The sequence below is a fragment of the Corvus brachyrhynchos genome, unplaced genomic scaffold, assembly GCF_000691975.1.
Source record: "Corvus brachyrhynchos isolate BGI_N302 unplaced genomic scaffold, ASM69197v1 scaffold875, whole genome shotgun sequence".
NCBI classification, from domain to species: Eukaryota; Metazoa; Chordata; class Aves; order Passeriformes; family Corvidae; genus Corvus; species Corvus brachyrhynchos.
Genome location: NW_008238107.1, coordinates 121358 through 142574, shown reverse-complemented (window position 1 = coordinate 142574; position 21217 = coordinate 121358). Strand labels below are relative to the sequence as shown.

At 52.5% G+C, this 21217-nt stretch overlaps 2 protein-coding genes across 2 annotated transcripts; both read right to left on the bottom strand.

Moving 5' to 3' along the window:
• Window positions 1–2983: 2983 nt before the first annotated feature.
• LOC103614943 (keratin, type II cytoskeletal 6C) lies at window positions 2984–8162 on the bottom strand. Its single transcript, XM_008632944.2, has 9 exons — window positions 7420–8162; window positions 6585–6799; window positions 6331–6391; window positions 5930–6025; window positions 5640–5804; window positions 5041–5166; window positions 4571–4791; window positions 4149–4183; window positions 2984–4040 (listed from the first exon to the last, which is right to left on the bottom strand). Exons 1-9 carry the CDS (start codon window positions 8044–8046, stop codon window positions 3697–3699), a joined length of 1890 nt encoding a protein of 629 aa, XP_008631166.1. The 5' UTR covers window positions 8047–8162; the 3' UTR covers window positions 2984–3696.
• Window positions 8163–11870: 3708 nt separating this feature from the next.
• Window positions 11871–20017, bottom strand: LOC103614962 (keratin, type II cytoskeletal 4). The gene is given in 9 exon segments (XM_008632963.2): window positions 11871–13459; window positions 13561–13595; window positions 13789–14009; window positions 14374–14499; window positions 14720–14884; window positions 14977–15072; window positions 15464–15524; window positions 16583–16800; window positions 17522–20017. Coding segments are annotated over 9 exon segments (1716 nt in total). The 5' UTR covers window positions 18041–20017; the 3' UTR covers window positions 11871–13184.
• Between the last annotated feature and the right edge of the window lie 1200 nt (window positions 20018–21217).

Here is a 21217-nt window from a genome sequence, read left to right as displayed (position 1 = left end):
TGGGGAACAATGAAGCGGCACTTCGGGAACCCTTCGGTGATGATGTCAGGGACAGACAGACAAACACGACGGAAGAGGAGCGACAGATGAACAATTCGAAGTGGTGAGGGATTCCTTCTGCTCTGGTGAATCCCACGACCTCTGATTTACCTGTTTTTTTCCCAAAAATGAGATGACTGACATGGAAAAACCTGCTGAGAAATGGAGCTGTTACAACCCCCAAGGCACAGTATAACCTTTTGCTTCCAAATAATCTATTGGGAAAGGAATGTGGTTTAGGAATGCAGTTTAGAAATGTGTTTGATAGGATGTCTCTGAAATAAACCCTTCTTTCTGTGTTGCATGGAAATGAAATTTTAATTAATTACAGAAAATACAAATAATATCAGTGTGTTCCAAAAAAAAAGTAGGTTCTAATTTAAAAGGAAGTCAAGTCTGTAAATACTAGTTAAGAGGCATTCTGAAGGTTTTATCTACCTGGATATTATCAATTAAATACCTAAATAATTTAATGAATTAAATAGAAAATGTTCACATTTTCCTAGAAAACAGCACAATAAATGAAAAAATGACAGAAAATGCACATTCTAGCCCTTGAAAATATTTAAAATATGAATTTAAGGCCATTCAAAAGACCTAAGTATGAGCACAGACCTTCAGAAGGAATTTTCAGTCTCCAATGAGATCTGGGCAAATAAATGTGAAAATTTGAAAGTATCACAAGGCATCAGAAACAAAAATGTCCCTGACTGTCAGTGGGATGGGGGTACTGAGCCCCATGGTCTGCATGGAACAGGGTGTGAGGGAGGGGAGAACATTACCCTTGAAGGAGTCAGCATCTGGCCAAGCGTTATCCCACTCTTGAGGGACCCAGTAAGAGCTGGCCAAGGGTTATGCCGCACTTGGGGACTCGGTAACACATGAACAAGAGTTCTCCCGCTCCCAACTCCTGGCTGATCAAGAGTTATCCCCTTCCCGAGGGATTCAGGCAAGAGCTGGCCAAGGGTTGTCCCACCCGTGAGGGGACTCAGAAAACACTTGTCCAAGGGTTATTCCCACCCCCAATGGACTCAGGTAAGAGCTGACCAATGGTTATCCCACCCTTGAGGGACAAGGTTATTAAGCTTTGAGGGGGACCAGTGGTTGGCCAAAGGTTACCCAGGGGTGTGGTCCTTCAGCAGGAGAAGGAACAGCATCCCCACAGCCTGGAGGGGACACCCTCCCTTCCAAAAGCAGCTGCAATCAAGATGGGCTGGTTTCTCCATGGTCATCTCCCAGATGGAGATTTACATTCTCCAGACCATCCCATGCCCAGCACACTCGCTCATGGTGAGCAGCCCGGGGGAGCTGCAGAGGGGCTCGGGTGGAGGTGGAGAAAACAGACCATCCCTTCTCCTGGCCTCCCTCCCAACTGCCAAACCCATTGCATGAAGGCACCAGGACTTCACTGGAACATCCCACAAGGAGGTTCCACAACGAGGAGGAAGATCTGCAAAGTCAGCCAGATGCCTGGGTGCTGACCACACTCAGCTCCTGCAGATAAGACACCCAGATTGAGTCACTCTGACGTCTTCAGACAAGATGTGCAGATTATCCCAAACCTGGAGTCACCTGAGCCTCCTCCAGGTGAGACTCAACACCAAGCCGATCCTCAGATCTCTTACACAAGGAGTTGAACACTGTAAGATCAACACCAGGGAAAATGTGAGCTCGGCAGAAAACGTGGATGGAGACTGAGCCACGCTCCAGCTTCGCATCTGACCCAGCCAAGAGCTTCCGTCATGGATCTCACACAGAGGAGGTGTTGCAACAACTCCTCACAATGGTGCTACAAAGCTGTGTTCTGGATTTTAAAGCTGAGAAGAAACACTAAAAATTAAGCACCGAAACAAGTGAGTAAGCACCAAAACAGGTGACTCTTGCCCCAAGCCAAACCTCAAAGTGCTCCTGGCACACCAGCTTCTCAGAGCCTTCTCAGCATCTGCTCTTTGGGCCAAACCCAGCCATGTTCCCCAATCCTGGCACCCTCCTGCTGGGCTTCCAACAGGAGAATTCTCACTTCCAAGAAGCCTGTTGCCTTTCCTGGACCTCTTCTTCAGTCTGCAGCTTCCTGGCCCACTCTGGGAACATCAGCAACTCCCAGAGGCTGTTGTGGGACTCCTGAACCACCACTGACAGCGTTTTCTGCCTCTTTGATCTCTCCGGGTGGTGGAGGAACCACAGCACAACTCAGATCAAACACTCCAGACTTCCCTCCCAAACCCCCTCCTGAGCTCCTCCAAATTTCTCCCCCCTGCTCTTGGAGCAGGGATGAGCCACTGGGGAATTAATCGGTCTCTCAGGGAGAGGATGGTACCTGAGCTCACAGCTGGGGATGAATCACACCTTCCCAGCCCATCACGTTCCCACGACTGGAATCATGGCTCATCCCAGGGCAGATGAGTTTGTGGCTGACTGCAGCCAGCTGCAGGTGTTTGGCCAACATCCTGATCCCTATTCACCTGCCCTCCCACCACAGCCCACAGCAACACTGGTGCCATCTCCTTCCCCTAACACAGGTCAAAGTCTCCTGCACCTGGAGATGATCCGAAAGGAACCTCAGAAGCAGCAGCTTAATTGCATTGGCTGGTCCAAGGGGTGGGACACCTCCCGACTAGTGGAAGGTGTCCCTGTTCATGGCAAGGGGTTGGAATGGGATGATCCTTAAGGTCCCTTTCAACCCAAACCGTTCCATTATTCAGTGATTCCAGGTCTCCAGCCTGGGCTCTTATTTCTCATTGTTTGGCTGGAGGATCCAGGCCCCCACCATTGTGGATACAGGCTTGTGCCTCCAGGTGAGAGTCAAGAGCATCTTCTGAGCTGGGGCACCTGCCCTGATCCATCCCCACCCTGATCTGTTCCCTCAAAACACAGGGACGGGCAGAAGAACGACATCCCCTCCCACCCTGCCCAGAGCAGCTCCCAAAGCAGCAACACAGCGACGTCAGGAATATTCTCTGCAATTTATTGGGAATGGCAACATCCCAAGGAAGGAGGGCAGCCCACAGAGGAGGGGGGAAGGTGGGGACAGGACATCTCAGACTGTGTCATGGGAGCCAGGCACTGAAGGGCAATTTTGTTCTCCTTAGGAATAGTCCAGATGTGTTTGAGGTGTCCCAGATGTCACCGAGAGCAGGGACAAGTGGAGAGGAAGCTGGAGCTCCAGGGAAGCTCCTGTTGGCAGCACTCCTGGGGCTGCCAAGTGAGCAAAGCTGCCCAGAAGCTCCACCCTGGGCCAGCTCATCCCTCTGGCCACCTGCTGAGATGCCGCCTCCCCAGGGGACGAGTCCCGCTTGCCCCACACCCACCCTGACCCCAAAGGACTTCAAAGGGAATAATGGGAAGGACACACAGAGAAGCATCCCAGGGACACAGAACAGGAGGAGCGAGGAGGAAAGAGGGTTTTTATACACGTTTGCCACAAGAAATGTACAACACAGCGAGGAAGGCAGAGCGGCCCCTCCTGCCAGGCAGCTACCGGTGCCAGGACACCCACGGCATCGCCACCAAACCCCCAGGTGGGACCAGGAGCTGGGACGAGTTGGGTGGGAGGAACACAGTTCATCCCATTGCAGGACACCGGAGCTGGGCTTCGGGAGGCTGGGCTGCTGCCGGGAGGAGAGAGGAGATGCTTCTTTCCTTGTCAACCTTCGGGGCTCAGAATCTCACTCCCGAAGATTTGACCGAGGTGGTGGTGACGCATCTCCGCACGGAGGACGATCCCCCGCCAGAGCCACACATCCTTCCGCTTCCAGAGGAGAAGCCCCCAGTGTACATTCCTCCCCCCATCCCGCAGCTGCCACCCATGCTGCCTCCTCCAAAGCTGCTGCCTCCTCCGCAGATGCCTCCTCCTCCCATTCCTCCTCCCATGCCGCTGCCGCCTCCAAATCCTCCTCCCATTCCACAGCTGCCGCCTCCGAATCCTCCTCCCATGCCGCTGCCTCCGAATCCTCCTCCCATGCTTCCTCTGCCTCCAGAGATAGTGGTTCTGCCCACCACAGCTGGAAGAGAAGCACACGTTATGTTCCCATTTTGCCCAGTCTCAGGCTCTGTCTCTGAAAAAACAGAGTCTTATGCTACTTCTGAAGGGCCCCGAGGCCGATACTTACAGACGTTGACATTGGACATGCCATCGTTGCACAGCCTGGGAAGGAAATTGGACATTTTAATTACCCAATAAAAGAGCGATTGTAAAAACTTTAAACTGTGTTTACACTGTCAAATCATTTTCCTGGTTCACCCTCCTAAGCTACTTTGGAAAAAATTGGAGGAGGGGAGGGGTTGGCAATTCCTCTCTACAATGAGGTTTCTCCAAATTTGAGGTTCATTAAAAACTCAGCAGTGACAGCGATGGGGCAGCAGCTCTGCCGCCTCTAGGGAGCCAGTTTTGGGTCCTGACCCCCAGAATATTCCACACAGCATCAATCTCAAGGTCCGCCCCGTTAGCCCAAAGAATTGGTTTGGGATTACAGTCAATATTGCGGGTGTCTGGTGTAGATTACAACACCCAATGAGAGCTCAGGTGTTTTACCTGTTCTCCTCCCCCTCCAGCAGCTTCCTGTACATGGCAATCTCAACGTCCAGCGCGATCTTGACATTCAGCAGCTCCTGGTACTCCTTCAGCAGGCGAGCCAGCTCCTCCTTGTCCTTCTGCAGGGCGCTCTCCAGCTCCTCCAACTTCAACCTGGCATCTTTGAGGGCCATCTCGCCCCTCTCCTCAGCCTCAGCAATGGCTGCCTGCAGCTGCTGGTTCTGGGGAGCACAACAGGAGCTTTCTCAGACCTCATCTTGTCCCTGATGATCAGTCCTCAGAGCCCCAAGAGGAGAAATCAGGAGGAAAATAAACATCTGCATGAAATGAATTTGGGGTGATAGAAGGTTTCTGCCCCACTCATGGTCATTTGTGATCCAACTTGCTGCCATCTTCTCCTGAGACACCAACCAGCCCCTTCCTTTCTTCATGTCCTCGATCTCATCCCCAACACACCAACCAACCCCTACCTGCTTCTTCACATTCTCAATCTCAGCCCGCAGCCTCTGAATGTTCCTCGTCAGCTCCTGGATCTCAATCTTGGTGTTGCGGAGGTTGTCCCCGTGCCGGCCGGCCGTGCTCTGGAGCTGCTCGTACTGATGGCACCAAGACAGAACGACCCATCACTAACACATTCCTGGTGCCTCAAGGAGGTTTGTCCCCAGTTTCAAGGCTCAGGTGATGCTATGAGGACCCACTGCGCTGCCGGTGCATGCCCAGCTCAATGTTCAGTGTGATTCTGGGACTCAGTCATGGGGTTTGAGCTTTGAAATGGATCTTGGTGACACTAAAAAGAATCTCTTGGCTTCTGAAAAGCCACTTTGGGCTGAATTTTCTCATTAAAGTGCATTTTGGGCCATTTTTATTGAGAGGTTAGTGCCATGCACCTCAATGAACTTGGGACGTATTGGGAACAGTGAGTCAGATACCTCAAAAGCAGCTCAATCCCTCTGGAACTTCCTTGCACCACGAGCTCCAGCCCCGTTAGCTTCAAGAGGTGTCTCGCCCAACCATAAATTATTGTAAATCACCAAGCCACACCCAGGAGCCTGACTGCGTCCCAACTCACCTGGCTCTGGTACCAGGCCTCGGCCTCGGCCCGGCTGCTCTGGGCAATCTGCTCATACTGGCGCCGGACCTCCGCAATGATGCTGTCCAGGTCCAGGTGCCGGTTGTTGTCCATGGACACCACCACAGACAGGTCCCGGCTGATCGTCTGCATCTGAGACAGCTCCTGCAACCAAGACATGAGTCGGAGGGACCATCTCAAGCCTACATGCACCCGCACACCCCGGCCAACCTCAACGTTTGGCCTCCTCGTTGCAATTCCAGCCTCCCTGGAGAAGGGAGAGCTCCTACCTCCTCATAGATGCACCTCAGGAAGTTGATTTCGTCTGTCAGAGCTCCCACCTTGGCTTCCAGCTCAACTTTGGTCATGTAGGCACTGTCCACATCCTAAAGGAAAGATCCCACAGAAAATAGTTTTGTTTCCTCTTGGGAATCCTTCAGGCTTGTGGGAATCACTGTCCATGCTGAGGGTTTGGTGTTATTCACTGGGACATCATTATGTTTATATATAATTCTATAACCATAAATATAAATAATTAAAAATAGATAATGTCGTGGTTTCATTCAATTATGCAAATTGAATATAAGGGATTCCAGATATCAGCTGGGAGATCTTAAAAACTCCACAGTTCCCATTCAAGCACAGGTAAAGCCAGATACTGAGGGATTGTTTTGTGGTGCTTGTGACTCACCTTCTTCAGCACCACGAACTCGTTCTCAGCTGTTGTGCGACGGTTGATCTCTTCCTCATACCTATGGAGAGGAAAAGTACAAACTGAGATCATTGATTTTCCTGCCTAGAGCCATGAGAAACAAACGAAAAGGGAAAAAACACTAAATTAAAATATTTAGGCTGAAAAACTATCTCCATCATCAAAATAAAAAGCAGCTGGGGGAAATTAAAGTGACCAAAAGGCTGCTTGAGCTGCTCCTGGCTCCAACTCACTTGGTTTTGTAATCCTCGACGTACTGCTGCATGTTCTGCAGCTCTGACTCCAGCTGCCCCCGCTGCGCCAGGATTGAGTCCAGCTGCCTCCGCAGGTTCTGGATGTAATTCTCAAAGATCACATCCAGGTTCTTCCTTGGCCCCGACGGCCCTTGCTGCTGGAGCAGCTCCCACTTGGTGGAGAGCACCTTGTTCTGCTGCTCCAGGAATCGGACCTACAGCCAAGACACGGAGGACCCACCATCACACAGGAACAGCTCCCACAACACATCTCTTGCATCACTCAGAAGGATTTGCATGGTGATGAGAGAACCAATTAACTCTGGGGTTTTTTAATTTCTGTTGGTGCCTAAGCTGCAAAATTGGGGAAAAAAAGAAATTTCTAATAATTGTCTACTCAAAGGAGCTTTTACACATTGCCCTTCCTCCGAGTCCATCCCCACTGCAGACAGTGTGGAAATGTGATCTCTAGCCTAGATTTAAGAGCCTGGAGATTTGAAAACAAAGAGAAAAATGTATAAATTAATACTTAAATGAGAAGGTGTTTGGGCAGAGTGGTGGAGGAGGGAGAATCTGTGCCCGAAACCTGCGGAGGTTGGAGGTGTTGAACCTGCTTGCAAGAGTAACCTCAGAGTAGAGCTTGGTGCAACAGGGAAGATGAAAGCCCTGGAGACATTGCTTTGATCTGCTGTGCAGGAGAGATTCCCATCTCTTCCCTTAATGAAAAGGCTCTGCTCAAGCTTCTCTGCCTGCTGGGATTCAGCTCCAAAAGAACATTTCTGCACAGCTGGGAAGTTCCTCCTAATTTTGACCTTAATCAGGCACAATCTCTCACCTTGTCGATGAAGGAGGCAAACTGGTTGTTCAGGGTCTTGATCTGCTCCTTCTCCTGGTTTTTAACTTGCTGGATCTGGGGATCGATCTCGACATGGACCGGACGCAGGAGGGTTGTGTCGATCTGCACTGGCTGGATCCCGGGGCCACCTCTCCCAGGGCCACCCATGCCAAAGCCTGGGCCACCAAAGCCACCCATTCCTCCACCACCCATCCCGCCACCAAAGCCACCCATTCCTCCACTGAAGCCACCCATTCCTCCTCCACCACCCATTCCACCTCCACCCATCCCTCCAAAGCCACACATTCCTCCTCCTCCTCCACCCATTCCACCCCCAAAGCTGCCGAGGCCCCCGTAGCTCCCGCCAAAGCCGCCCATCCTGCCCCCGTACCCGCCACCGTAACACCCGCCCATGGACATCCTGGTGCTGCCCCCCATGTTGTGGAGGCTCCGGCTGCCGAAGCCCCCGCACCGTCCTCCGCCTACGAATCCTCTGGACACTGAGTACGAGCTGTAGCCGCTCCTGCTCCGGCTGCCGCCTCCAAAGCCGCCACCGATTGCAGAGCAGGAGCTGAGGCCCCTTCTGCTGCCCCCTCCGAAGCTCCTGCAGACAGACTGACGAGACATGGCTGGTTATCCTCAAAAGAGCCAAGAATGGAGAAGCTGAGGAGCTCGGCGGGGTTGTGGTGAGGAGGTGGGTGGAAGAAGGGAAGTCGGTCCCTCTGGCTGGAGGGCAGCAGATGCTCCCTTTTATGTATTTTTGGAGGTGGGATGGGTCTGCATGGGCGTGAAGGAGGAGACAGCTCCTGTCTTCATCAGCGTGGCGTGGCTAAAGATTTCCATCTCAAATTTGCCAAACATTGACCCTACCCAGAAACACACCCTCTAATACAGGAGAAAAGGCAAAAAAGATCCAACTGGGGCTCCCAGCACTCCATGACTAAGGAATACTACACCTTGTGGAGCAGCAAGAGCCTCCCTAGGATACACCAGGCATTTTTTTCCACCTTTCATCCACTGGGGTTGTTTCCCTGCTCGTGTTTATCTTTAAATCTCTCACTCCAAAGCCCCATTGCAGGCAGGTACTGTGGCTCATGCCAAGTTGTAGCCCAGCTTTCACAACTCACAAAACACACCTGAGTTACACCCTCAGCCTTCTTTTTACTTGGAAAATTGCCTTTGGCTCCGAGAATTGAGTTTCTCAATCTACAGACAGGGTTCAGCAAATTGCAGTTTGATGAGGCTCTGCACCTTTTTGATAAATAAAACCTCACCAGTGACGAAATGCCAGTGCTGGCACTGGAAATTCATTTATTGTTGGACTGAAGCATGTCCCACTGTCTTCATGCCAAGATAATCTCAGCACTGGTGAGGAAATACCCCATCTGGGAAACCTGTGTAGGATTTTCTGAAGGCTTCAGGACCGTAGAGGCACCAGGCACAGCTGCCGTGGTGGGATGTGCGGGCAGACAGAGGGACAGCCCCGGGAATGCAGTGAGAGGAGGGATCCCAAACCTTGCTGCCCACATCATGTGCCCTGGAACAATTTAAATACAATTAATAGAGCTCGACTCATTTGTAGAGATGTGGAAATGAGGAGAGCACAGGGCTTGGAGGAATCACCACTTTTTTCAGCTGTTTCACTTATTTTGGTGTTTATATGCAAATATATCTTTCGCAGATGTAGATTTTAGAAAGGCAGGAGTTTGTCAGAATCCTCCAGTTCCAATCCCAGGCTGAGGATGGATTCAGACTTTGATCTGTCACAGAATTCCAGAATGGCTTGGGTTGGAGAGGACCTTAAAGCCCATCTCGTTCCACCCCTGCCATGGGCACGGACACCTTCCACTATCCCAGGTGGCTCCGAGCCCCTGTCCCACCTGACCTTGGACACTTCCAGGGACTGGGCATGCACCACCCTTCACAGAATCATGAATGACTTGGGTTGACTCTGTAAGTCATTTAATCCAAAAATCATCACAGATCCACCCTTTTGCCTTGCTTATCAAATAACAGTTAGTCTTATTTTCTATTTTTTTTAGAGAGAAACTCAATTTTTTTATTGCTTTTCAACACTTTAAAGCCACCTAGGACATAGGGAAGTCCAAACCCACAGCTCTGGAGGCGTCTAACTGTGCTGGCAGCCAGCTGGTGCAGGTCTCGGAATTCCCACAGGACGCACATTAATTAAGAGCTTCTGGAAAATCCACACCAGCAACTTCTGGTATCGTCAGATATTTAAATACCTCTAAAAATATCGCCCAGACACCCTTTTCCAAAAGTGCCTTGGGACCCGGACGCGCAGCTCAACTGGCATTTCCACTGGAAAATATGACATTCCCTGTGTTTATCCCACCTCCCGGACCTGTGTGGATCTGGGAGGACTCAAGAGGTGGATTGAGGCAGCAGATAAGGCTAAGAAAAATCACAGGATCACAGAATTATTAAGACTAAAAAAGACCTTCAAGGTCATCAAGTCCTAGTTTTGAAAAAATAAATATATATAATATCAAAACATCACTGTGGGAGCAAAGGAATGCGGGGGTTGGACAGAGGGATTTTTAGGCAAGAAATCAAAAAATAGAAAAGAAATCAGTACACAGACAAGAAAAATGGGGGCTGAGGCACTGTCCCCCAACAGCCCAGGCAAGACCCAGCTCCCTCAGCGTTATCAAACCCCTGGTCACATTTTCCTGGGGGATTTTTGTTAGGATTGTTTTCTCCTTCTGTGGGCGGGATGACACGATCCGAAAGTTCTCCCGTTCCCAGGGGAAGAGAGTTCCCGAGTCAGCAAACGGTGGAGCCCCAAGAGCCCGCGGAGAGATAACGCAGGGCGGTGAGTCATGGCCACGGCTCAGCCAAGCTTAGGAAATTGAGCTGGGATTTGGGTATCGACATCACCTCTCGGTTCAAACAGGATGGGCAGAAGTGAAATGGTTTGGGTGGAAAGGAGTGGAAAGATCATCCAGGGGAAGAGAGTTCCCGAGTCAGCAAACGGTGGAGCCCCAAGAGCCCGCGGAGAGATAACGCAGGGCGGTGAGTCATGGCCACGGCTCAGCCAAGCTTAGGAAATTGAGCTGGGATTTGGGTATCGACATCACCTCTCGGTTCAAACAGGATGGGCAGAAGTGAAATGGTTTGGGTGGAAAGGAGTGGAAAGATCATCCCATCCCACCCCTGCCATGGGCAGAGACACCTCCCTCTATCCCAGGCTACTCCGAGCCTTGTCCAACCTGGCCTTGGGCCCTTTTAGGGATGGGGCAGCCACAGCTGCTCTGGGAAATCCATTCCAGGGCCTGCCCACCCTCACAGGGAGGAATTCCTTCCTGATAGCCCATCTAATCCTGCCCTCTTCCAGCTGGATACCATCACCCCTTGTCCCATCATTTCAGACCCTTTCCTAGTCCCTCTACAGCCCTCCTGGAGCCCCCAGGGAAGGAAAATGACCTTTAGAGGTCACTTCCCTCCCAAACTGTTCCATGATGCTGTAAAAATAAACAGGCCTTGAATAACTGAGAGGAAACCATGAAATCACAGAATCATGGAACAGTTTGGGCTGGAAGGGACCTTAAAGCTCATCTTGGTCCATCCCCTGCCTTGGGCAGGGACAAACCCTGATGAATCCAATCCTATTTTCAGACCACAGAAAATGTTTTCTCTCCTTCAGCAAAAAGCAGGAATTATGTCACCTCTGTGTCCGGCCTGGGAGAATTTTCCCCTAACTGCTGGTGCATCCCAGGAACAAAAGGGGAGGGATTTGGGTGTATGTTTGTTTTAACGATGGCCTTTGTGCTCCTGGAGAAGCCCTTTGTCTCTCCTTAGGCGGGAGTTCCCACCAGAATCCAGTTTGGATTGGGGTGACTCTGAGGGATTGGGGTGACTCTGAAGGATTGGGGTGATGCCAAGGGAGGTCAATGCCTTTTCGTTCAACACCACTTCAGGTCACTTTTACAACTCCCCAAATGTTTAACCATCGCCCAAACTGTGTCCCCACCCAAGCAGTGACAAGCCCATGCTGGCAGCATTGTGACATTCCACTGTGGCATTCCGCCTGTCGCTGCTGGTACTGGGTGTCTTCAGCCTTTACCAGCTCAGAATGGAACATGGGAGAAATGGGATGAGTCACCCCAAGCACAGTCTGTGGTTGGCCAGGGATTTGATTCAAGGTCTCCTGAGCAAGAGGTCAAACCACAGCAGGAGTTTGGGCATCAAAATGTATTGAAATACTCTGCTTTTGGGGACAGGTAGGGTCTGATGGAGCGGGGGGGAAGGTTTTGCTCTTCCAACGGTCTCAGTTACCATTTGGAGATCCCTTAAGAGCAATCCATGGGTCCCTGGTGAGTCCAGACAGCAGGAAAAGCTGCAGGGCTGGCTCCAAAATCATGGATACTGAGGAATTAGCTCCAAATTATTTGGAGGGGTGATGACCACCCTTCCTTCTCCCACACCAACCATGGTAGGATGCTCCTAGAGCACTTGGAGTTGTGCAAAGAGTGACCTGGGAGCTCCAGCTGTGGCACCGCCATCCTGGGGCCACCTCGGAAGACAGGGTGGGCAGTTGTGTGGTCAGGGACGGTGGCCAGGGAGAGGTGGGATAGCTGGGGGACAGCCCAAATTGGCTAACTCCAGCATGGAAAGGGCTTAGGAGGAGAAGGAGGAAAGGAAGAGTCTGCTAAAATCCACGAAGTCTGCTCAGATCTGGTGGGGACCATGGGGGGACAACAGTCTCTGCCACATCCAGAGATCCCTCAGGACAGAGACGAGGATCCAGGGGCTGCCTCTTTCTCTCTGCCAGGAGCGGGCTCATTCCCAGGGCTGTCACCAAGACTCCCCTGACTGTGTCACTGTCACTGCACCCAAAGTTCCAACAACCTCCCCGGTGAGACCCTCCTCATTCCTGCCAAACTCACAAACCCCCCACATTTTTGGAGACAGAGAGAAGTGAGAGGAGCCCCAGCTGCACCTTCACCCGAGTTCCTTTAAATTCAGACTTGAAAGGGCAAGAGAAAGTCAGGAAACATTTTCAGATCTCATCAGAGACAAGACTTGTCACAACACGAAACTCTTTGGTCAGGGAGAAAACCACACCAGGTTTCTGCCTCTTGTTTATTGGGGGATGGCACATGCCAAGGAGAAAGGCTTAAGCAAACACACACGATTGTTCCCATGGTTCCGAGCGAAAGGTGAACCCTAAGGAAAAATAAACATTTTACAACAGCACGAGTGAAACTCGGGGGGAAAAAGCAAATTAAGTCAGTTGGGTGAGACACATCTTCAGCTGGGCCGAGGCACCGGGAGGAAATTCCCGTTTTAGAGCTCGAGCTGTGGCTGATGCATGGCACTGATTAAACCTGGATCCAGCACAAGAGCTTGAGAAAAGCTGAGGCTTCTCGCCGCACTTGGAGCTGCACTCAGATCCATCCCCGCTCCTGCCTGTGGTCAGGTGCCTCTTGCTTGGAGGGTGCGGCTCATCCCAGCTGGGTTTGGGGCTCCCCATGAATGGGCAGGTCCTGCTCCCGAAGGAGACCTGGGCACCCTGATGTCCAGCAGCTGGAGGGGAGCACGAGGGATTGAGCTGTTCTCAGATGCTCTTGGGAATCTCAGTCCTTAGCAGGTGGGTTTGGCCATGTTTGTCTCCCACCCGCAGTTTGGGTGGTGGTTTAAGGTGCCGTCAGCGCCCATCACTCGGTGGTCATTGGGGGGTCATCGCGCAGTTCGCTCCCTTTCTCCTCTGGGTGCCGGGGCCAAGGGGGTTGATCCCTTTCCTATGGCCTCCGACTGGTGGAGCTGCTGTTCTTCAGGATGGTGCCAGATCCCCCCACCACCACCGAATTAGATCCCCCACCCAGGGAGCCAAATCCAGCCCCTCCAGAGCCGAATCCACCCCCGGCACCAAATCCGCCCCCTCCCAGGCTGAAGCATAAACCAGCACCGCCCGTGTTGCAGCTGCCTTTCCCGCTTCCAAAGCCAATTCCTCCTCCTCCAAGGCACAATCCGCTGCCGTATCCACCTCCCACGGAGTTGCTGCCGCCCACCACAGCTGCGGAGAGGAACAAAAGGCACCAGGTTACTTCTGATGCCACCGTGAAGTTTGGGAGCACTGATCCCAGCCCGCCACGCTCCCGTGGGAACAGTACTTACAGATGCTGATGGAGCTCTGGCACTCTCCAGACATCCTGCAAGGAAAAGAGATGGAGCATCAGATCCTGCCAGAGCATCTGGAGTGGTCAGGATTGCTCCACTGTCACAGCCACAGGACCATGGTCCGCAGCTTGTGGTAACACCATTAATGTTTTATGAAGATGATGGAACACATTTTTCCCATTGATTGATCAGGATACGTTGGAATTCTCACTATATCCCACCCACCTGCACTCCTCGCCCTCGAGCAGCTTCCTGTAGGTCGCAATCTCCACATCGAGGGCCAGCTTGACGTTCATGAGCTCCTGGTATTCCCGGAGCTGCCGGGCCAGGTCAGCCTTGGCTTTCTGCAGGGCTGTCTCCAGCTCAGTCAGTTTGTCCCTGGCATCCTTGAGAGCCACCTCCCCACGCTGCTCTGCGTCCGCGATTGATGTCTGAAGGGTCTCGCACTGGAGGGCAAGACATGGGCAGGATGAATGGGGTGGGGGCAGCGGGTGGGAGATGAAACCATGATCCCAGATCAGAGAAATGTGGAATGGTTTGGGTTGGACAGGACCTTAAAGATGACCTGGAGCATGAGCAGGGACACCTTCCACTGTCCCAGGTTGCTCCAAGCCATGTCCAACCTGGTCTTGGACACTTCCATGGATGGAGCATACATAACTTCTCTGGGCAACCAGAGCAACTCAGGCTCAGCTATTCCCAGGTCCTTCCCATGCCCAGCAATTCCCACCACACTTATTTCCCTTCAGGGAAGCTCTAAAGGGCAAGACCAAGAGGTCGTCCTCATTACTCAAAGAACATAACACCCACCTGCTTCTTCACACTCTCGATCTCAGCTCGGATCCTCTGGATCATGCGGTTGAGCTCCGAGATCTCGGTCTTGGTGTCCTTGAGGCTGTCCCCGTGCTTGCCCGCAGTCGCCTGCAGTTCCTCGTACTGGTGGGATGAAGCAGCAGGAGAACATTGGGTCCATTGTGACCTCACAGTTGCTCCCACACCAGCGCAGGGAAGCCAAGGAGAGCAAGTCTGTGCCAGGTCCGCTCTAGATGGACCAGCACCAGCGACATCCCAGATCTTGCCATGGCCTGAGCTGCCACCAGTAGCTCTCCCACCCCCCTGGACACTGGAGAACCCCAGCAGCGTGTGCCACATTCACCTTGCAGCGGTACCAGGACTCGGCCTCCAGCCGGCTCCGGTTGGCGATCTCCTCATACTGCGCCTTGACCTCGGCAATGATGCTGTCCAGGTCCAGGTTCCGGTTGTTGTCCATGGAGAGAACCACTGAGGTGTCAGACACAGTCTTCTGCATCTGGGACAGCTCCTGCAGGTGATGCCCAACCCAGATTTATCCCTTCCAGAGCTTCCTTATGGTGCCACAACCCTCTCCCATCCCAGTGTCCCCGGAGTACTCACCGCCTCATAAAGACACTTGAGGAAGTTGATCTCATCTGACAGAGAATCCAATTTTCCTTGGAGTTCCACCTTGGCCATGTAGACTCCATCCACGTCCTGCACCAGAGATGGGATGAGAAAACCTGCCCGGCACACACCGGTTAATCTAAAATTTCATGGAATCATGGAATGGTCTGGGTTGGAAGGGACCTTAAATGCAATTCCACCCCCTTCCATGGGCAGGGACACCTTCCACTATCCCAAGGTGCTCCAAGCCCTGTCCAACCTGGTCTTGGAAAATTCCAGGGATGGGGGCAGCCACAGCTGCTCTGGGAAATCCATTCCAGGGCCTCACCCTCCTCATAGGAAAGAACTTCTTCCCAATATCCCATCTATCCCTGCCCTCTGGCAGTGGGAAGCCATTCCCCCTTCTGTCACTCCAGGCCGCTGTCCAAAGTCCCTCTCCAGCTCTCCTGGAGTCCCTTTAGGTTAAAAACAAGGACTTGACCTTCTTCAGGAGCACGAATTCATTCTCAGCTGCTGTCCTTTTGTTGATCTCCTCCTCGTACCTGTGGATGGGAAGGAGGGAGATGGAATCTGGCTGCTTGTTTTGGCTCTGGCTCAGCCTAATGAACATTGTTGGCCTCAGACTCATGAACTCGGCAAAAATAGATCTGCCACAAGGGAGATTTATGGACAGGGAATTGCGCTTCGCCTTTCGGGACAAGCCCTGGCTCCTGCATCTCCAGCGCCTGGGTGAGGAAAGCCTGGAAAGAGGAATTCCGGCTCTGCTAAAGTGAGTCCCGGTGCCTGCGGCCACTCCAAGCTCCTTCCACAAGATCCAAGAACCTCCAGCTCCTCACAGGTATCATGGAATCTCCTGATTTGGAAGGGACTTACAGGGATCATCAAGTTCAGCTCCTGGCCCTGCACAGGACACCCCAAAATCCCAAACGGACCCAAATTTTTCAGGTGCTCATTTCCAAATATAAAGTCAATTTTCACCCAGCAACCTCTGGTTGATCCCAGGTCTTGTTGATTCCAATGACTCCCAGACTTCCTTTCCCACTCTTTTGTGCAATTCCTCAAGTGGATTCATTTCTCCAGTCTTTGTTCTACTTTTTCCAACTGGACACATTTTTAATTTTGTATTTGTAGACTACAGTAAATTATGTATTATAATAAATAACAGCAGGAAAATTTTTCCTTTCCTTTTTTTAGCCTCCTGTCAACCTTCCAAAGAAATTCTCAAATCCTGAAGGATATTATGGGAGGGAATCCATGAGGAAATCCACAAGGAAATTAGAGTTGGGTTTAGCAACTGATTAATTCATTAAATCGTAATGTCACTGACTCTTAACTGAGGAAGACAAACAGTGGAGGATCCTCCTTCAGGGAGAAGCACAATTCCAGCAATATATTGAGAAAGTCTGAGAAAAGCTGAGAAATACCCTGAGAAAGCACCACTTTTCATCCAAACTCACCTTCCCCAAAACATTTTACATTTTCTAACCATTGCAAAAAAAAAATCAATATTGAAATTAGTATCAATATTTCCATTTTTTTGTCTGCTTGAAGTGAGTTTTTCTCTCTGTTTAGTCACCACCAGGCACCCCAAACAACCTACTTGGTCTTGAAGTCCTCCACCATGTCCTGGAAGCTCTTCAGCTCTGTCTCCAGCTGGTGCTTCTCACTGGAGAGACAATCCAACTGCTTCCTCAGCCCGCTGATGTAGGTCTCAAAGAAAGGGTCCAGGTTCCTGCCCCCCGTTCCTGCACCCCCCTGTTCCTGCAGCAGCTTCCACTTGGTCTCCAGGACTCGGTTCTGCTGCTCCAGGAACCGGACCTGAACAGGTGGGAAAAGTCAGATTCTTCCCTCAAAACCCCATCTTTTTACTGATTTTTCCCCATGTGTTTTCCATATTTTATTCCCATTTACTGTGGGATAACTCCCAGTCCTACAGGACAGGTAGGACCACAGTGGATGGGGTGACTGAGCACAAGGGGGTCACCTCCCCTCCACAATTCTGGACCCTCTAAATGGGAGAAACACAATGAACTTCATGGGTTTGGCATCTTCTTGTTCAAAATAGCCAAAGAAGTCCCAACATCTTCAAAATATACCAAAACACCCAAAAAGTCCAATTATCTCCTTAAAAATAGCCTAAATCACTGCATATCCCATCTTCTCCTTAAATATAGCCCAAAACACCCCAAATCTCAATGTCTCCTTAAAAATATTCCCCAAAAAATCCCATCTTCTCCTTTAAAATAGCCCAAATGACCCAAAATCCGATCTTCTCCTTAAAAGTAGCCCAAATCACCCAAAATCCCACTAAAAATAGCCCCAAACACCCAAAAAATTTCACCTTCTCCTTCAAAATAGCCCAATGTTCCCCTTAAAGTAGCCCATTTTCCCCTTAAAAACAACCCCAAGCTCCTTCAGTTTATGGTGATTTGGGCAACTCCCAGCTCCGGGTGGCACTGGATGGGCATCTCCCGGTCATTCCCACCCTCCGGAGCCATGGGAAGCCAGGACCCGATCCCAGGGTGAAGCCCCTCCAAACCTTGTCGATGAAGGAGGCGAATTTATCATTGAGTTTCTTGATCTCCTCCCGCTCCTGCGTCCGAACCTTCTGGATCTCGGGGTCGATCTCCAGGTTGAGGGGGGCCAGCAGGCTCTGGTTGATGGTCACCTCCCTGATGCCGCCCGGGGGGCACACGGGGAAGCCCTGGCTCCCCATCCCACCATCAAATCCTCCACCAAAGCCACCAAAGCCACTGCCGAGGCCTCCACCGAAGCTCCCTGCACCATAGCCGCCCCCAAATCCTGCTCCGGCCCCAAAGCCAAAGCCTCCTTGGCCGCTGAAGCCTCTGCAGGCACCACCAGCCCCCCCAAATCCTCCCAGGGAGGTGCTTTTACTGCCCCCCAGGGAATAGAGGCTCCTGCTGCCAAAGGCACCGGCGCCACCGGATCCCCGTCATCGTCCACGGGACACGGAGCCGAATGCAACCTTGTTCTTGCCCCCGAAACACACGGAGCTGGAGCTGAACCCCTTGCCGAGACCGCAGGACTGGCGAGACATGGTGAGGGGTCCCCAAAATTCTGAGCTGAGGCTGGAACTCGGGATGTGAGCGGAGCTGAGCCGTGTGGGAGCAGTGGCTGGGTTCCCCCTTTTTATGGTGCAGGGAGCTGGTTGGTGCCAGGGGAGTGGAGGTGTCGTTTTTTTGGGGGGTGTTTCATTCTCTTCATTGTTTTCAGGTTTGAAAGGACGCCCTCCTCACTTTGCCACAACCATGACCTGCCTGCAAACACTCCCCAGAGAGCAAAGAAAAACAAAAGCATTGTTGGTGTTGGAGCCAAACTCCAACTCAAATTCCCTGGGCCGCGGCCTGCTGTCACTCATCACAAAGCCCCATGAACTCTCTGCTGTGTCACACCCTCGGGGGAAACCCTTGTTTCTGCTAAATCTGTCATTTTCGGCCTGACACCAGGGGCTGAGTTCACTGAATTCCAACAAAAACCCAGGCTCCCAGGCACACCCTCAGATGCACTCCGCTTCAACCTCCTGCTTCGAGGAGGGGTGACGTGAGCTGTCCAAACTGTTTCACAACTGGGAGCATTAGTGCTTGGCAGGGCTCTAAAACTAATTTTATGTCAATAAAGATGATTTTAAAACCCTCTTAAATCTTCTGAAAGGGTTTTTAAGTCATTCTGGATCCCTCTGAGTTGGGTTGAGCTGGGCAGGACACACTGGGATTTGCAGAGACTGAAATATCCCGATATATCTGTGTTGGGCCACTCCCCAGTGGGGTCAAGACTGTTCCCTGCCCCACAGGTTTGACAGGGGATCACATCCCTCCTCTGAGGAACCTTCCAGGGATTCTGGGATGTTTTCTGAGGGTCCTTGTTGGCCTGCAGCCCCTCCACAGCGTGCGGTGCTCAGCAGAGCTGCTCCCGGCCTACCTCATTGTAAAAACGACACAATTTAATTGCTTAATTGCTTTTAATTTCTATTTTAATGAGGTGTTGAGCTGTCTCTATTGAGGATCCTGGTTTATCCCACTGTTAAAACAAATAAAAAGCCCCAAAACTTCCCCCCAACCCCACACTGCCAACAAAATCCAGCACTCTGGATTATCCTGTTCGTTGTGAGAGGTTTGTGGAACCAGTTCCAGCTCCGAGACTCTTCACCCCCAGCTTTTTATTTCACTGAAAATATGTAAATCTGGGTCTGGGTGCATGTCCCGGTGTTTCCTCCTGAATCTCGTCAGGGATTGCTGAAGCTCCAGGATTTTCAGCCCCAGGGGGTTTGCAGTGCAGGGAACAGGGAACAGGATGCTCCCCTTGGGCAGTGCTCGTCCTGCACGCCCCAATCCCACCTGGAAACCCTCTCCCGCCCTCCAGGGGCCCCCGGTTTTCCAGCTGGAGAAGGGAAGTGGTTTGAACCCAGGCAAGGAGGTGGCAGCTGCGTCTCCCGACCTTACGCAACCGGCAGATCCACCCCAAAACCAAATGAACCTGTTGGAGCCCAGGCGGAGAACGTTCCTGCCAGGAGTTCCCAGGGTGGCTCCAGCACCAGCTCCTGGCCCAGCCACCGGGCTGCGGCCACCCCGGCACCTGCCCAAGCAGCTGCTGGACCAGCAAAGCCCTGCCCCACCCTGCCACCAAGGGGTGGAGACACCTCACTGGGACACGGGGTCAGCTTCCAAATTCCTCCCGAACTCCAAGGTGGAGCATCTCGGAAGCTCCAGCGCTTGCGGGGATGGGAATGCATCAGGAGCAAAGCCGAGGGCCCAAGGTTGGCCACTGTCACCCAACCAGTGTTGGCCACCATAATTCACCCAAGTGCTGGCCACCATCACCCACCCAATGCTGGGCAACATCACCACCCAACATTGGCCACCGACACCCAACCAGTGTTGGCCACCATCCCTCACCCACTGTTGGCCACTTTCACCACCCAACACTGGCCACCGTCACTCCCTCAGTGTCGACCACCATCACCCACCTAACATGGAGGGCCAGCCCCCACGCAGTGCTGGCCACCATCACCTACCCAACACTGGGCACCATCCTCTGCTCAGTCTTGGCCACTGTCACGTACCCAACACTGGCCACCATCACCCACCCAAACTTGGCTATCACCACCCATCGAGCACCCTTACATCCCAGCTCCCCCCTGTGTCCCATGGCAGCAGCGGGGACCTCCAGCACAGGTGCCCAGCACTCCCAACCAGGGAAATGTGCAGCAGAACCAGAGCCCAAACACAGCTGTTTTCACCCCAAAACTGCACTGGGACTGGCTTCAAGTGGGAAAACCTCACATCTGGAAACTCTTGGCTGCTCCGTTGACAGCCACGGAGCCGGGAAATTGCAGGGCTGGGAGTGGGAATGGTGACGGCTGGAACAAGGTGGGGCCCCGGGAGATCAAAGCAGATGTTGCAGAAGACGGGCGGCACCCTGGGATCGCCAAGAGCCCCGGGCGCCCCGGGATCCGTGGCGGGAGCAGAGCTGGAGCTCATGGCACCCCCGATGCCAGGATTTACAGCCCCCAGGAGCGGGATGGACCCTCGTTACTGTTGTGATGCCAATGGTGTCGCCTCTCCTGCTGTCCCACTGCCCAGGGTTGGGACCCCGCATCGTGCCCAGCCACAGGGAAAGCTCAGCCCAGCCCGGCCCTGGGAAACAGATCCCAGGGAATGAGGATTAGGGATCATCTGGGATGTAGCCCTTGGAAGGAGCATCCACTTGGACTTGGCGCTCAGGATCCCCCTGAGGGGGTGAGGGCCCTTCTGGGGGTCACAGGGTGGGGGTGGGCCCCAGGCAGGGGTAGGGCTGACCCTGGGGGTCCCACGGAAATCCATGGGAATATCCCATGGGAATAACACCCACTGGACACCCAGGTCCCCCTGTTTCTTCCCACATGAGGGGCAAATGAGGACACCAAAATGGGGTGAATTCAGGGGTAAAAAGGTTGTGGTGGGTGCTTAAGATGGAGGGAATCCCATATTTCTGAGAGAAAACCATTGGGATCGGAGGGGTTGGACCCAATACCACCCCCCCCAGTGCAGCATCACCCCCTCCCCAAATTCCTGCCGGGGGGAACAGGCAGGCTGCACCCCCGGATATCCCTGTATCCATCCCTCCCCCCCCATCCCCCCCCCCCTCCCTCCATCCCTCCATCCATCCCCCGCCCCCCCGTCCCCTCTCCTGAGGGTTCCCCAAGTCCCGGGGTCACTCCACATCTCACCCCAAATAA